At 45.9% G+C, this 18,341-nt stretch overlaps 1 protein-coding gene across 1 annotated transcript; it reads left to right on the forward strand.

Annotated features, from left to right (window-relative positions):
- Positions 1 to 5,044: 5,044 nt before the first annotated feature.
- On the forward strand, positions 5,045 to 18,115 carry LOC144180614 (thiol S-methyltransferase TMT1B-like). Its single transcript, XM_077708931.1, has 3 exons — positions 5,045 to 5,641; positions 13,244 to 13,393; positions 17,732 to 18,115. The coding sequence occupies exons 1-3, from the start codon at positions 5,195 to 5,197 to the stop codon at positions 17,966 to 17,968; spliced, it is 834 nt and encodes a 277-aa protein (XP_077565057.1). The 5' UTR covers positions 5,045 to 5,194; the 3' UTR covers positions 17,969 to 18,115.
- Positions 18,116 to 18,341: the final 226 nt, after the last annotated feature.

The following is an 18,341-nucleotide window of genomic DNA, read 5'->3' on the forward strand; positions in this document are numbered from 1 at the left end:
CTTTCGTTTTGACAACGTCAACTAGCAGTCCGTGTCCTTCAATATCGAAGAAATATTTCCGCAGGATATCGACTGCCGAAAGCGCTTCATGAAGCGTCAGGCGGCTTTCACCCGCGACATCATCTGCCTCCTCGGTGCTTGTCATCAGCATTACGACGGTGCCGCTGACGGTGCCCGCGTCCGAGGGGCTTACAGTGACGGCAACGTCGTCGTCGACACTCAGTAAATCCTCGAATGACACTCCTTTCGGCACAGCATCAGGAACGTTGGCGAGCTGCCGTCTTGGTCCGGAATCACTGACTGTGCGGGTTTCGTCCTGAGTTTCACGCATCAGAAAGAGTTACTGAAAGCGTCGGGGGTCATGTCACTCCATACGAGGCGCAATGTCTCAGTCATGGCCTCTGCTCAGTGGTCGCGGCCAATCAACATCTCAATCGCCGCTCCGAGACCATGCATTTTGGCGGCCATTCTAGGCATGCCGAGTTCGATATATCAGATGTGAAGTTCGTTATAAGGAATATGTTTCGCGTGTATTTCCATAACTAATTTATTTTTGTTCGATATATAGCATAATTCGCTCTATCCGGGTTCGTTATAGTCGGGTTTGACAGTACTGAAAAAACACCGGGACACCCGTTTACGCCTCGTGCTAGGCAGCTTCGTGCTTCAAAGACAAGTGGCTTTTACAGCAAAGCTGTACACCTCTATTACTAAACAGTTTCATCTCCGTTGACAAAAACGCCAAGCCACAAATAATACAGAATATACACTGCATGCTTCGCCCCTCACCAGGTTTCACGTTAGTGGAGATGGCCCGGGATTTTTTTCTTTCATGGCGTGCGATCTCGGACTCAAGCTCTCCGGCTTGCACCATATCCTGGCGCGCGATTGCGGCTTAAACTTCCCAGCTAGTGCTCCTTCAACCTGTTTTACCATCCTTTTTGTGTACCTCACAACGTGCGGGTTTGAAACATACACATGTGCTGAGATTTATGCATGCGGTATGTGGTAGAGACGTCATCAATGGGAAATATCTGTCGATTAATCTAGCATAACAGGAAATTAGAAAATAAATGTGGGAGGGGCAATGAAAACAACCCAACCTGAATTTCGGTAAAACAAACATTCATTATTCTATTAACAGTTGTTACTCGAACAAGGCTAGTTTTTTGTGCCTTGGCATCGGGATCATATTTGTGGGACCATTTTTTTCCGGGACCATTTGTACGTACGCACTGAAAAACAAAGTTATTAATCACCAATGCCAACTACCCCGACAGACGCCCTACTAAACGTACACACGCGCACACAATACCTTTTAAGGGATTGCGACTGCAGCAACAGCTGCGTTGTATCACTTTCACATTTTTTTCTCGCGGCCGCCTTGCGGCGGCACCACGGATCGTGAAAGTTGCGAGTATTCTTGGCTCTGCTTTGAGGGATCCTTGGTCATGCAGAACAAAGATGCACACAAGCTTACACTTGCAAAGCTTCGCTTTAAAACGCCGCAATAACCTCACTGAGCACTTCGAAACAGCTCGAACGACTAACGGGTACAATCATCAAGACACTGAACCGACGATTCTTACGAAAGCCGTCTTTGATATTCTAAGATCGACCACACCCAATCCTGACGTCCACCGGGTTTGTCCCCTCATTGATGGGTGACGACCCGGCATGTACACAATAACGCCACGGTGGCTTATGCTGCCGCTGGACATAATCCCCTTTCGGCGATTTTGCACCCCTCAAGCGCCGACCGGCCGAGGCCGCCTGAATGACTAAATACGTTCAGCGGAGGCGCTGACAAAAGCACAGCGCGGCGCCTCCCGTTCAGCGGCAGACTCAGCGTTCCTGTGTTCTTCGTCGGAATGCGCGCATCATTGCCCTGCCCTGTGCGGCGTGTCCGACTATTCTGGAGATGCTGTCTTCAACGAACCGCCCGACGCCGGATTACCAGAGGGGAACACAGATGTCTTTCCCGCGCTTATACACCGGAAGGCCACACCGGAGTCAACTGGACAGTCACCTCTGCGAGAGGGAAACACGCCCTCTCTGTGCGAGTGTGTAGCCGTCTCTCTCAGCGCCCTCAATTTTTGTGATTGGTCCGGTCGTGACAGCCGCTGAGAGAAAGAGTGAACGGGGACGGTCCCAACGTGCTTATTCAATCTCTCACGCGCAAGGGCGCTCTGCCTGCTCACTGAGATCGACATATAAATACTCGCACATAAAGTTTTGTTCTCCTTCAACTTGGTCCTCATGACTGCCCCGGCACGACACCAATCGCGGTCCATTTCGACCACTTTACCCCGGTTCGCAACACTGCACATTATGTTTTGTGCCACTTTTTGGAAGAGAGAGAGAGAGATGAAACGTTTATTATTAGGAAAAAAGCAGGTGGCGCGATTGTCTTTAGGGGTGGTGCCCTCCTTCCAGGGCCCCAGACTCTTCTGCTCCTCTCCGGGCTCGAAGAATTAAGTCCTTCTGAATCCCGAAGTCGGAACTGGCCAGAGCTGCCTCCCATAGCGCGAATATACTCGCGTCATCTCTAAGCAAAGATTTAATAGTGTGTTACAGAACAAACAGTGTGTTACAAACAGTGTGTTACACAGTGTGTGAACAGTGTGTTAAAAAAGGCAGCATCTCCACTCCGTGGATGATGGCGAGGGTGCGGAGTACGGGGACTCGAAATGACATCCAAGTTGCTCCCCAAGTGAGATCCGATTTCCGCGCCGACCGTCATTCGATTTGAGCCGTGAGTTGCAACTTGATTATTCCCCAAATGAAACTGCAACTCACGGCTCAAATCGAATTTCCCTTGATTTTCGCTTATGGTGGTGTACGCACGGACGGACGCGGACGGACAATGGGGGGTCCTAAGGTACTCCGCACCGTTACAGGCGAGGGGGTAAGCCGTTCGACTCTCGGGCGCTAACTCACGGTCGTTGCCCAAAGGGTAAGAAGACTGAAACTAATCTGTCTGGTCTACCAGACACAGGCTGGAATCCTGCCGGGGCCTGTGTGATTTTTTGCGATTGTAAATGCTATGCGCACGGACGCCGACGGACATTGTGCGGTCCTAGGGTTTTCGCACCTACAAGGTGTTCATTCGATTGCGACGCAGCCTACGTGTAGCTTCTATGTGGAACATAGAAATTTTATTTTCATGCATTTCAAATAAGCCTGTGCATGTTTTCTCAATAATAAATTGCTGGTCGGTGGAAAGCAATGTGTTATCTTGGGGCGCTTGTATTTTTACTCTCTAAACATTTGGGGAATATTTTTAAGCTTCGATGGCGTTACCATCAGTATCACTGTTTTCTGCGATAATGCAAACATCTGATGCTCCTTTGGTTACACGTATACTGGCCTTTATCACCCGGGACAGGAACACTGATACGGTAGCCAAACACTTCTTGAAACATTGCCTTGATTCTGTCTGTTTCTTTTGAATTTGCAATGTACCCATGCTCACATTTTTCTACAATCCCAGTTGCTGTTTCTTTGGGAATAGTGATATGGTGGGGGTAAGTTCTCAAGCTTTGTGAAAACATCTGTTCTTCTAGCAAGAAAATCTGCGGAAGGAGCTACAGCTGAAAGACTTTCGTCTTTCACATTGGTTAAAAGCCCAGCAGATTAAGCTAAGCTGCAGCCGCGCCGGGCGTCGCTCAGAAATCGCTCAGCAATGTGGTTACGAATGTAAATTCTAGGCCAATAAGTGTGAGGGGAAGTGGCGAGGAGGCAAGAAGACAACGAGCATGTGTGTGGGGTGGAGGAGGGGTGGCGCCAGGGCGCAGATGTTCGGGTAGGGAAAAACGCCTCGGGGGTTGGTCGTGCCTCCTTGTGACACAAGCTCTGAGGTGCAGGTATCATCCTAGTGGAAACAGACGGTGTGCGCTCGGCGGCATCAGTGTCCGAAGTACGGATAAGATGGGCAGACCTGAGAAAGTTATCTCTCCCGACGAAGAAGCGTAGCGTCGGCGAAGCAAGAAGCAAGCCGATCGTGAGCGTGTCAAGGATAGTCGAAAAGATCAGAAATTCCGCGCCAGGAGTGCCGAAGCTAAAAAAAAGCCAAGGTAAAGCTTTTGAAGAACGCGAGCCCGCTGTTTCCTCGGCGTTAGCACCTCAACTGCGGCGGTGGCCGAACGTTTTTATAATAAAATGAAGGAAAGAAAGTATTAGTTCGAGCGAAGGCTAATGAGTCAGAGATGAGAATCGTCGTCTCAGGTGAGGCAGAAAGGTGCGAATTCTGAGCAAAAATACAAATATACATGCTTCTAAAATAAAACTTCACTTTTTATATTAAGATTGGTCTCATAACAGGTGAGGAAATGCGATAAAACATGCGGCTACAAGGTGTGCACCGCCCCCTTTCATGAGCAAAAGGCACTCACAAAGTGCCTAATTGGCACAACGGAAAAGACCCCGCTTTCTCGCCGTCTAAAGGCCGAGAAAGGCACAAAGTTTCAAATTTATCTTTCTACTTCCCTTTTTGTGTGTCATTTGGGTGTATTGGGGCGTTTTTATGCTCAGTTCCGCTGCCCTCTCTATAATCTCTAATGCAGCACTACGCTCTCACTTATTTCTCTCGGTTCTGGCATCGCCTGGGTGTCCCGACACGGGCTGTCCGACTACGCGTATGTACAATTAGGTCACATGCCCAATGCGGCATACAAAGCCTCCACCGCATCCATATACATTTTCCTCCTTTCGTTTTCCTGTCGTGCCCGTTCCCTTGACGGCTGACGCCCCGTTTGTGTCACCGCATGACCTTTTTTTTCATAAGCGTGCAAAGGAGACAAATAGCCTCCGCTCTCGATCCTTTCAGGCGGAATCAAACAGGATACTGCACGACCCGAGCAGTTCATAGACCGGTATTGCCTCACCTCCACGTACCGCCACAAACGCATGATCCCCAGTGTCTCGTCTTTCCTCCTGTCCCAACTTTATGCTAAGCTAGCTGCGGATACGCGTGCAGGGGTAGCGGATGACTTGATGGCGAAACAAGAACTGAACCACTGACGTTTCACATTCTGTCTTTATCGTCAAGGAATGTAGAAAATCTCTCGTAACAGGAAAAGTTTTCTCAGTAACTGGTTTCGAGTGAAGCAATATTCTTGCGCTTTATTTGCATTTCTGTCGGAGCTAGAAGAACAGTGCGTGCACCTAGGTTCTAAGCGTATTGCAAAGTGTCATGGATTCCAGAAGCCCCCTGCCTCACCAGCCGCTTGCAATTGCCGACGGCGGCCGCCTGCTTATACCTGTTATGAAAAGTATATCTCGCGTAGCTTTGGACTACGCTTTCATCTCTTGCGTCGCCATTGTTGGTATGGCGCTGTTCATGCCAATCAATTTGAGTGTGAAAGTTCGCGAGACATTCTTATTTCTTGTGTACAAGCTCAGCCAGGCGCTCTGGAAGGAGCGCTTCGCCCCAGTGCGGATCGCCGTAATGGCCCCAGTCAATGAAGCCGTGTCCCAAGATCCCACGCTCCGTGCACGCGGGCAACTACGGGTGCTTGAAGTCGGCACCGGCCCGGGATCCAACCTGCCCTTTATTCGTCGCCCTGTCAAGTACTGGAGCATCGATCCGAACCGGGAGTTCAACGAAGACTTCCGTCGCCGACTCAAGGAGAATCCCAACGTAAGAGTAACGGCGCTGCCGGTTTTTTCTTCTTTTGTTTCGAAAATGTAGTGTGTTCTTGTGCCCCAACAGAAACTATCAGTGCGTACCATTTTACTTAAAAAAAAAAACATTGTGTGTGAATGATGTACATGGCAGACATTCTTTAAGAGAAGAGTTGAAACAACTTAAAATGCTTTCAAATACTCTCCTCTGCAGTTATTTCGTTAAAAACAGCGTGGGAAGGTGAAATGCTTGCTGCGAAACGTCCATTACATCTACAGTTATTGTTTACCGTCATTGTGCTAAAAATTTCGATTTCTTTGGCTATTGATATTGTGAAACGTGCCGTTACTTTGTGCAGGCTGCAGATGATGTCTCGTCATGGATCTAATAGTTATTTTTGTCACTTTCCCTATCAAGGATACTGTCGCGCAAGTTGGTTCAATGAAAATATCTCGATAGTTGCTCAGCGTGTAACGTAGGAAGACCCCACTCATCATCCCGGACTGTAAAGGAAACCTCGAACTAGGAGCTTCAAACGCTCGTATCCCACAGAAAAATGTATTTTCGAAACTGGAACACTCCATAGATATCAAATCAAAAGAGGTTTCCTCCATGAGACTTTTCGAAACGCGTTGAGTGAGTTTTAGTTTCTGTCTCTCTACGTGCTGGAAGTTTGAATGCATGGAAGAGTGTTCTGAATGGTCTATCCTTTCTTCTGTTCTGAATTTAATTTCTTAAGTGGTAAGGGAAAAAATAGGAAATGCGGTACTTTATTTACAGTGTAATAACCTCTCTTTACCCACTAAATTCCAGTACAATCATTATGCAGAGCCAACAGGCTTACTTTCACCGCCAGTGGACAAAAAAAGTTCTTAAAAACATTGGGAAAACGGCTGCACTTCTTACAGTGAGCATTAATTTCAATAATCCTTTTAATAGCATCAACCGTTCAATAATACAAAGACAAAGTGTCCTTCAATGAAATACTGTGTGCCGCTCACCCTATTATACCCTCTTATCTCAGATATCAGTAACGTTCAGCTTTTCCCAAGGAAGCATATCGGCCCCACGTTACTTATGATACATGTAAATTATATTTTCAACAACAATCCTTGAATATAGCACGTGCAGCGAGGTTCATACGACTTAGCTTTGTTGGCATAACAATACATGGCTTACTAAAAAGTGCTAATTCTGCATAGGCACAACCACCAATTTTTAACTAAGTAAATCCTAGAGCAATAAATGCGGAAATAACGTTAGGCAGCGCTGTTTGAAGCAAAAAATATTAGCGTTCATGGGGCAGAACATTGGTGTAAACTTAGTAAGTATAAGTTTGGAGACACCCTCAATTATTACGTACCACGGCATTCCTTCACAGGTTGCCGGTACTGCCAGTTAAAGGTGTGAAGCATTCTCACTGCGAAATAAGGCGTAACTCGTTATTACCAATTCGTTTGTTAACTGGACCAATGCTTTCTTATCGGGAAAACGAGATTGACGACAATTTTTGAGCGCTCATTTCTTATAAAGAAGAGAATAGTTGCAGGTATTCGCAACATGCTTGCAAGCATATCGCACAACGCTTCTGTAATATTGCAACATGTTTTATGGCAATAAGGCATGTTACAATATTACAGAAGAGATAGACGGAGTTAATGGAAGTGATGTACCTCCTTTATACGTGTTAAACCACTGCCGCAAGTTTTCAGTCACTTTGAGGGAGCTCACCGGAATAGTTGTGGGGACTTCATGGCAATAAAGTCCTTCATAAGGTACTTAGAAAATCCCTGTGGGGCTTAGTGCTTCATGGCCCATGGTCTTAAAAAGCGTCCTTCTCCAATACAAAAATTTCGCACATTCGAAAAAATTTTCCTAGCGGCGTAGTTTGTTTATTAGAAGGAATGCATCCCTTCTGTAACAAAATAAATGCAACTCTCGCTTGTTAGACAGCTAGCGTCATCTAGGGCAAACTTGATCAACCGAACTGTTTTTCTTGTATATGTTTTATTTCCGTAATGGAGTGATATATATCTACAAGAAACAAACTAATGCATTTGGATCATTTTGATGGATTTGTACAACATTTGGCAGTGTTTGGTAGTCATGAATAAGTAAATTCCTTAGGAATGTGATCACTTGAGTCTCCGTTAAGCTCTCGGAATTCACTCCGTTAACAGGGAATAATAGGAAAAATATCCGTACACAACCATCTCATAAGTGACATTCAGCGCAATAGACGCCGGTGTGCACATGTCATTAAGAGGATGAGTAGAAACGCTCGCGTTCTCGTTTCAGTTGGGCGCAGCTTTGTTCTGCTCAGCAGAATATAATGACATTTGCAAGACATTTACCAAACTTTTCGCCACAAATTAAACAAAATAAATGAGTGTAAAACAGTAGCTTTCTTGGCAGATTAATACCCACTAGTATAAATTCTGTTAACACCTATCATGAAATGATGGGTTGTGAATACAGAGCCTACAATGTCCCATTGAAGTCGGCAAATGTTTTGCTTCAAGCTTCTGGTTTGTAACGGCTTCGTTTCATGAAATGTCTTTGAATAGAACGACAGGTAGAACTTTCGGAAAAACAGATAATGACCCGTTACGTGACGCTCCAGTTAAAGCGTGCGCAGCAACTCCCGACAGTGCAGCGTTTTCAGTTATTAGGGCGGTCACACCATGATCGCATCTGCTGAACAGAGTCGCCTGTCTGCGCAAGCGTGATAACTTCCGCGATTACAATTGAAGGATGCAGTACTCGATTGATAAGGCACCCTGGATATTCCAACTATGTGAAATTACTGCGCGTAACGTCGTATTTTGAGGGGTTTGTTTTTCTGCCTCACAACAAAAACAGCAAAAGAAAGCACAGCAAATTGTTACGGCTGGGCTGTTAGATTCAATTTACCGCTATTGAACGGGAAAGTTACGATAACATCCACATGACAGGTGAAGTAGTTATTTCACGAATTAGATAATTAAAGACCAAGCCAACATCCCTGCTCCCCTGGAATGAGTAATATGGCTGCACAGGAAATATATACCTATGAAAAGGGGGGCCCGATACACTGGGGATGACTGGCTGACTGATTCATCAACGCCCAGCCGTAACTACACATCAAAAGAAAATTTCGCGAGCCTTTTTATATCATGGCATAGTGGCTCACTAATATGAGATTTTTGGAAATTATACGGCTAAAGTATCAAAAATGGGCAAATTGCGCTTTCGCAAATTCGTAATTACCTCGCTAGCCTATTGGCATATCGAAGTGATTGTTGCTAATGTGTGTAGCCCGTAAGATCCTCTACAATATAGTTTCTGGTTTTGCACTAACCAACCCTAATGGTACGAATCTGTATTTTGGGGCAAGTTGGGTGTTTTCAAAGACACCCGAATACATGTTTCACTGATTTATATATCGTATTGATTTTTCCTGATAAATATTGCTCATGAAAATGCTCGAAACAAATTTATGGAATTTGCCCTGCGGCGCCGCTAAAAGGGACGCGGATTTTATTTAACATCCTGACGCGGCAAAGAGGCCTAACCGGTGATTTCCACGCCCAGTCAAACTGCTGGTTCTAGAGGCTTCAAATTTCGGTAGTAGATTTTCATCGCGGTGTAGGAGCTCAATAATGCTTAATTTTTAAGAATTTACACCTGAACTAAGTGAAAAGCCTTAAAATAACTTTCCACAAAGTTATTTTCTTATAGGAGTCCCGTTGAGGTATCGCACTGGTTCTTAGAGATATACGCCTCGAGTTTCGCGATCGCTGCGCTGCCTGTCGCCGCTTCTCCGCGGCGTTTACGGGATTTGCGCTGCGTGGATGATAGGGGCTCGTGCAGTGTTTTGGTTCTGTTTCGCTTCTTTTCGCATTTCCGCGTCCAATAAAACTTGTTATGGTGACGTATATAAGCAAAGAGTACCTTTAGGTCACTTAAACAGCAGCTGCGTCTTCGTGGCGTACTCGAACGCCAACGAGAACTCCCCAAGGACGCGGTTCTGCGCGCTTCATCGCCGCTCTTTCGGGCGTAGGCGACGGCAGCAACATTTCACCACTGTCACCTCTGAATACGTCAGGCACAAGTGAATTCTACTGTCACCTCGTTTAGACCTCATACTAGCACAGTGAGAGGTTGGTTTAGTTGGTTGGTTTTGCAGCGCGGACAACGAATGCGGCTCCGTTTCGAATATATATATACACCCCAGAAAAATATGTTTCGGGGATGTGATTACCCAATCCCGGACAATGACATGCCTTTTGTAAGAATATAAGCAATGCGAAAATGTTAAATATATTACAAGGCTAAGTTCGTTAAGTATGCGCCCACTCACGCCTTGTAGCAAGAAACAAGAAAGTTAATGAAACTACGGAAAAATAAACGCTGTGCTAGTGCGGAAAAAACATGATAGCTCCAAAGGGAATGAAAAAAAAACAAGTGCAGCTTCTGATATGCCAAAGCCGTTCGTCGAAACTTAAGCCAGGTAGGACTCAGCAGACCTGCTTGCCGCGAAATGCACTGCTATTTCGCGAGACATGGGGGGGAGGGGGGGGGTGAGGGGAGCTGTGTACAAATGCGGAGTGAAATCGAGCCATGAATGTTTTAGGAATCACACACACAAATCTCGCTTTCACTTTCCTTTTGTTTTTTGCTTCAAAGTTAATGAGCAGCTGATCCTTCGGTGGACGCATTTTTGTAAGTATACAGGGTAGGCAGTTCCCAAGCGATGAAAGTTGGAAGAGTGTGGTATCTGATCAGGCCCTCTGATTTTTGTTTGTGCTTTTTTAGGCTCCCTGTGCCATGTGACGATGTTTCGAAGAAGCGTTTAGTCGCGGACGCGGATTATATTCTAAGCCCGTCTCCGTGCTGCTCGCGGAGGATATACGAGTATGTAGCATACGGGCGCTCACCTCACGACACGATGACCGTTTGTCGTGTGCTGATCCCTGAGTATAATTTTGAATTATCAATCGTACTTTCGTTGAATGTTCGCGAAATTAAGCCACACTAGCTTGTAAATGGTGGTGATCAATATATTGTCACGAGAGGGACAGATGGTTGCCAAACAGAAGACTAGTTTTAATTGGAATCGAACTCACACAAGGTAGCGAGCATGCAGGCAAAGCGTCTTCTTCCTCTAGCCAAGTCACTGGCTCCGCCTAATGGTGATGGCGGTTTCCGAGTAGTCGGCGCATACCCTTGTGGGGATAATTGCCGTTCATAGTGTCTGTGGCAATATGAAGTATATTGGCAAACGTAACTGGCGTGCTGTCAGGTATCACTGTTCTGCTAGATTATGTAAGCGCACAAAACCGATTTACATTGTAGTATATAGCCGTAGCAGGACAATCTGAGGAAACGCTGGTTACGGAGACACTGTTAGTAGATTTCAGGGGAGTGTTACTGCAAACACCTCCCTGCATACGCAGGTTCCTCGACGCTGACCTGTGAAACACACCTGGCGCTGATGCAGGCCGAATGTTCCAGAATAAGATCGCGTCAGAAACATTTATACTCTCGTGAACACACCCCGTTTACGAACAGAGTGACTGCTCCACGTAAACACGGATTTCCAACGCCCACAAACGGTAAACCTCAGTCGTGAATGGGCCACAAAATAAGCGGCGACAGTGGGGAGCGGGACGGACTCACGTTGCTGCTTTCGAAAAGGGCAGCTAGAGGGATTTCAGTGGCGCCCCTACAGGCAGCGCTCGAGGCGTATAGGTAACCCAAACAAATATTAAAAAAAAAAGTTTACAATGTTTTATTATACGAGCCACCGACTACGGTAAATAGAGATTAGGGGAAAATTGCGTGTTTTACGGATTTCTCTCTAACCATTTATCCCATTGATATATCGAATTCATTTTTGTTGCCAAACGCTGCACATATAGATGTCCAAAAACCAATTTAAGTGTGATGACCTAACAAACATACAAAAAGGATACCAGATTTTTTTTTTTCATTATACCCATTAGTAAAGTAAAATTCAGTTCAATTTTCGCGCATTCAAGTATTGCGCGCCATCTGTCGGAACTTGCTGAAACCACACAGCTTCCGAAGCGGCCCATATTTTTTCTTCATAAAACTGTGACCGATGCTTCTTCATCACCGCTACCGAGATAACACTTCTTAAAGGTGAGTAGTCGTCTGAGCTTCTATCTTATTTCAAATAGTTTCGGGGTGGTTCCAATAAATGCGAGTTCCAGCCGTTTCCCATAATTAGATGCGTGCAGTAGGAGGCCATGTATTTACAGCAGGCGAGAGTATGTTAAATGAATGCCGCTCAGGGACAACAAACGAGCTACCTAGATCAGACAAAAAACTACAGTTCACGATATCACAGTTCACATAAAGAAAAAGAAAGGGACTTGGTCTGGCCATGTAGTGAGACGAACCGACAACCGGTGGACAATTATACAATTATACCAACAGAATGGATACCAAGAGATGCGTGTAGAAGAAAGGGAAAGCCAATTACACGATTAAGGGAAGAAATACTGAACTTCGGTGGTAAACTGTGGACTCGAGTCGCGCAGGACAGGAGCGATTGGAGGTCAATGGGAGAGGTCTTCGTCCTGAAGTACACCTGGGCAGGATGATGATGATGATAAGAGTTATTATTATGAACTGCTTCACGGTGAACAAACTAACTATGAAAAGAAATACGCCAAAACGCGTTATACCCATATCAGTGTTAATAGTATAGGTGCACACCCGGGCATCGCCACGTACTACCGCTAGTTGAATATATAAATATGCAATATGCAAATAGGCACATAAAAATATGCATGTCTTGGGTAAAAAAAATGGAGGTATTATTCGGCATCATTTTACGAGCTGTGGGAGTTGATCATGCGGCTGCTCTCCGGCGACAGGCCACAATGTTTGTTTATATACGGCTTAATAACAACGTGCACGCACAAAACTTAAAGAAACATCCACCTCGCGAGGGGCACGATAAAATGCAGAGAATTTCCGGAGGCGCACGACGTTAAGTAGTTTGCGTTACGTTAATGTTGTTGCACTTGTGGCAACTGCTGACGAGAGAGCGCGGCGATGAGTGCGTTCCAGCCTCGCCGACACCCGCCTTTATCACGCCACGATCGCGCCACGCGCGCGCGATGCTGACGTCACGATCACGCCACAGATGTTGTTGATCCCGCGACGCGAGCGCCCCCACCTGTTGGGCGCGAACCGACCGCGGAGAGAGCGCGCGATGCGAGCGGAGAGTAGGCGAGGAGGAGCGGGGCTGACGAGAGAGCGCGGCGATGAGTGCGTTCCAGCCTCGCCGACACCCTTCTTTATCACGCCACGATCGCGCCGAGAGGGCGCACCTGCGAGCGATGCGGACTACTACGGGCGCCTAGAACGGGTGACATCGTGAGTTAAAGAAATGCTCCGCATTTAAAATTGATTGCTCATTGCCTTCCTTTCATTAGATGATTGATTGATTTTCTGACCGAAACACTTTCATATCCTACGCAGCAGAAAAGGGGGGTCATTTTATACCAGCCATACAAGCAAAATATTGTCAGTTGCAATGCACTCACCATTACAGGCGCGTTATGTTAGAGATGTGATCTTTTTAATGTTCCTTACCCGCAGGTTGAGCTGGAGCGCTCCATTTTGGGCTACGGCGAAGACATGAGCGACGTCCCGGATGGGTACTTCGACTGCGTGGTCTTGACGTACGTGCTATGCTCGGCCCTTGACGGACGGAAGCTTCTGGGGGAGTGCCGCCGTGTCCTTGCGGAGGTGGGCATGAGTGCCATCTCTAAGGGCGCTGAAACGTCATTCCTGTCGCATACCTGCCAGGTTCGCCTGGAAGGCATTAGTGAGATATTACCGGCGGCGGGGGGAGTGTTGAGGAATGGAAATTTAGTGGTGATAGAACGGGATATTTAACGTACATTTTCATTTAGTTACACTAGAGTAGGAATTGAACTGTTTCGTCCAAATTACTAACAAGCTCCAACCATGGTCAGTTGCTAAATGTTTGATGTGGCTGACCACCCGCTATTTTCACGAAGTCCTGGAAATATAGTCGAGCGGATCACGTCAAAAGAACGTGACTGAGGGGTGTCTGACATGGATGCGAGCAACTGGTTGCAATTTGTCTTTACTATGCTGAGCTGGCTCTGGCTTTTGGCGTTTCTGTGGCACTGACTAGTTCGACTTGCGAGCATTGTTTGCTATGCTTTTTAAGCTTTTCGTTGATAACGATGTCAATTGGTGTAGGATGAGATTGGATTGTCAGGTAGGTTTGGCGCAATGTGGCTGGACTGGGAGAAAGGTTCGGTCAAACACGGGTGATTCGGAAAACATGCCAGGTATGCTCTTAAAACGAAAAAGGTCAAGTAATGGGCTCTGCCCTAGTAGCCGCCTGGTGTACTCGAGCACTGAAAAGGCGTTGTGCAAGCAGACGTGCCCTCGTTTTCTACTTAAGGTAACTTAGTTGAAGTATCTTTGCAAGCACAGTGCCAGCCAGGAGACGACGGGGTGGCAGATGGTGGCGCTTCACTGGCGGAGCAGCGCTAGCGGAAGTAGTGCTAGGGAGGAAAGTGAGGAAATGGTAAACTGTTTGAGAAGAGATATAAACCAGTTCAAAGATTCGGGCGAAATAATCATAGTTGGAGATATGAATGCCCATATAGAAGGTTTGGATGGATACACAGACCACAACGGTTCTCTAGTGATAGATCTATGCCAGGAAAACCGGCTTGTAATAGTAAACACGGAAAGCAAGTGTGACGGACAAATAACGTGGGAAAGCGGTAACAGACAGTCCAGCATAGACTACAGTTTAGTATCCGAGACAGTATACGGAAGGCTGCGGGAAATGAGGATAGATGAAAATGGAACAGACAGCTTAGGAAGCGACCACAAGCGGTTTAGCTTGCACTTTGGAGGCGCAACCCGGACAAATGCAGAAATAGGTACAATAGTAGGAAATAATTTGAATAATGAGCAGTTAAAGATCATCGCTGATAGATTGGAAGATGAAATCAATAAATACCCAGGCAAAAAATGGGATTACGACGAAATGATTGCGTTGATAAAGGGTAAGATGAATGAAGCAAAGGAACGAAACCGATGGAAAGGGAAGAGAAAGCCGAGAAGCTGGTGGAATAAGGAAATAAAAGAGGCTATTGACCAGCGAAGAAAGGCGTCGAGAGAACATAGAGAAGCAAAAAGAACTGGTATGGAACCGGAAGTAGTGAAGGAAAAGTGGGAGGTCTACCGTGGGAAAAAACTAGAAGTGCAGAAAATGGTGCAAGCAAAGATCAAGCAGAAAAGCGAACAATGGATGGCAGAAATACGAAAGAAGGACAAAAGCGCATCCAAGAAGTTTTGGAACCATGTAAAATCACTAAGCTCAAAAAACGATAACCATCAAAAATTCCTGATTGATGAGGAGGGGGAACATTTAGAAGGAGAGCACGCGTTGGCGCATATTCATCGAGTGATTAGTGAGAAGTTTAGGACAATAGTGGTAGGGAAACCTGCACCGATAACATCAGCGCCACAAAAGACCGCGGAAAGGGAAATAAGTTTGAGCAACCTTGATTGGAAAAAAGCAGAGCAAAAGGTTTCCCCCCAGACAGCAGTGGGCCCGGACGGAATACCAATGCAACTGATAAACCTACTTGGACCTAAAAGTAAGGAATCGTTTATGAGGGCAATAGATAAGGTGATAGAAACCAAACAAATACCAGAGGACTGGTTGGAAAGTAGGATGAATTTAATATATAAAGGCAGAGGAGACAAAGCCAGTATTGATTCATACAGACCACTCACAGTAACGTCAGTGGTGTATAGATTCGTAATGCAGGCGATAAAATCAGAAATTCAAGCATGGATGGAAGAAAATGAAATACTTGGGGAACTGCAGAATGGATTTAGACAAGACAGGCGACTGGATGACAATCTGTTCGTGATAACGCAATGCATTGAAATTGCGAAAGCACAGAAGAGACCACCATGGATTACGTTCTTGGACATTGAAGGGGCATATGACAACGTAAACAGAGAACGGCTGTGGAGAATGCTGAAACTCCAGGGATTAGATGACGAGTTAGTACAGTTCCTTATAGCAATCTATAAAGACAATAGAGTGCACCTTACTTGGGAAGGACAGAAATGCGCCCAGCAGGTCAACATCCATCGGGGACTGAAACAGGGATGCCCTTTGAGCCCAATACTGTTCATGCTTTACATGGCAGGGTTAGAAAAGAAGCTGGAAGAAAGTCAAGTAGGGTTTAGCCTAACCCATATGCTGCAAGGCGAAGTGGTACAACAGCATATTCCGGGAATGTTATACGCAGACGACATTGTTCTTTTAGCTGATAACCAAACCGATATGCAGCAGCTAATAAATATTTGCGGCCAGGAAGCCACTGACCTCGGATTAAATTTCAGTGCAGAAAAATCAGGAATAATGGTTTTCAATGACGCTACCACCGACGTAGTGTCTATCCAGCAAGGCGAATTACCTAAAGTGAAGGAATATAAATATTTGGGAGTGTGGATAAACGAAGGGGATAACTACTTATGTACTCACGAGGAGCCACTTAAGGTTAAGGGAAAGCGAAACGCAGCTATAATGAAGCATAGAGCTCTGTGGGGGTATAACAAATATGAAGTAGTAAGAGGAATGTGGAAAGGAGTAATGGTTCCGGCTCTCACGTTTGCGAATGCTGTACTCTGCTTAAATTCAGACGTTCTATCATGCCTTGAAGTAAACCAGAGAACGGTAGGACGTTTGGCCTTAGGCGCGCATGGAAAAACAACTAACGAGGCAGTTCAGGGGGATATGGGCTGGGCGTCGTTTGAAGTTAGAGAAGCTCAGAGTAAAATATGCTTTGAGATGAGGTTGAGGGCAATGGATCAACGAAGGTGGGCAGCTAAGGTATTTAGGTACCTATACTTGAAAAGCGTGGACACGCAGTGGTTAAGAAAGACTAGAAGGCTAACGATGAAATACGGAAAGAACAGTGGGGAATCTAAAACAGCCAAGGTAACCAAAAAAGAGGCAAGGCAGATTGAAACGAATAAATGGAGGGAAAAAATGGCAGCTAAAACGTCGTTAGAGAGATACAGGGCTGAGAAGGTGAACATCAGAAAGGAAAATTTCTACGATAATTCCCAGGGCAGTGCTTTGCTTTTTGAGGCTAGAGCAGGTTGCCTGCGAACTAAGAGTTTTGTGGGGAAGTATTCACAAAATGATGGGGTATGCGTGGTCTGCGGAAAAGAAACAGAAACTATGCGGCACATCGTGTTAGAATGTGAGGGTATCCATCCAAATCTACATGAAGGGAATATTGGGCTTTCAGAAGCCCTAGGATTTAAGGGTATCACAGAGGAAGTTAACTTCAAGGCTGTCGAGGGGACGAAAAGAAGATTAGAATGCTGGTGGACGAAAAGCAGAGAGGGGAATATTGCCTAGGACAGTTACCACCTGTAACAGGAAAAAAAAAAGTATTTGGTGCCTAATAAGCTTTTTGTGCCTGCCCTAAGCAGCGCTAGTATTGAACCAAAAGTGTAAAACATAGGTATATTATTCCTTTTTGGTCAGATGACATGTCATCACCCCGATACAAAGGGGAAACCAATAGAAATCATCATCATCAGCGCGCCCCCTTTAGATGTTGCACGCTCCCTATACTGGTTGCGCAGATGTCAATGTATTAGAAGCAGAGGTCAATTCTCTAACCTTAACAATTTCGCTGGAAACTACCAAATGTAAATAAAAGTGAAAGTTTGATGCAGTCCGACCAGCTTGGTTACGCCCCAAAAGCTTAATTACTAATATTCCCTCGACCAAATCAATCGTATCTAAACCTCTACCGTCTGAAATTGATGACTTAAAAGCGTAGCGTCAGAAGGGGTTTGAACCTGCCTAGGAAACATATGCAGACACTAAAGGAACAACCCAACGATGCTACATACCGTGTCACTAAAAGGCTTTTCTCGTGATCTTTTTTCGGTCCTGAATTTCCTGCCACGCGAAGAAGGGACGTGGTGTTCTAATCACCCCTGTACAAGGCGTAGGACCGAAAGGCGTAATGCGTTTTCTCCTCAACCACGGTGCAGGGTGGACTGTTTCTGTTCAGCGAGCACGTGGCCCACCCTCTTCATGGGCTGGCCAGACTGATGCAAGACGTGGTAACGCCTTTCTACAAGCGGATCACCTGTGGCTGCCACCTCAACCGGGAAAGCGGAAACCTCATTCAGGCTGCGGGTGTATTCAAGCGGGTACACATCCATGAGGTCCGAGTTGAGTTGCCGTTGTTCTTCAACCGCCACGTGTACGGCTATGCAGTGGCATGATGCATCTCCCGCAAAGCACAATATATTGAAGTGAAGCGCGCTTCTTTGAAGATGTTTTTGTGGCATGGTAAACTCCCGCTCACAGTGCTTCACGGGTCCTGAAATACCCTCCTCCGATACATGGATGTTCATATAACCAATTAAAGCAATGTGTCCCTAATCGCCTACTTCAAGAATGTTGTTAAGTGAAGAATATTAGCTCAGAATGTGTACATAAAAAATTAGGTCCCTTCAACTCTGTCAAGAGGAAATGGCTGGTGGAGCTTGACATACTACACGACATGCACGAAAGAAAACACGCCTGTTGGTCATTTGCGATAGAGTAATTAGCACTTAGCCCAGTGAAATTTTGAAGTACTCGAGATTTATTGTA

This window comes from Haemaphysalis longicornis, unplaced genomic scaffold (assembly GCF_048455015.1).
Source record: "Haemaphysalis longicornis isolate Haplotype H1 unplaced genomic scaffold, Haemaphysalis longicornis Haplotype H1 scaffold_4, whole genome shotgun sequence".
NCBI lineage: Eukaryota > Metazoa > Arthropoda > Arachnida > Ixodida > Ixodidae > Haemaphysalis > Haemaphysalis longicornis.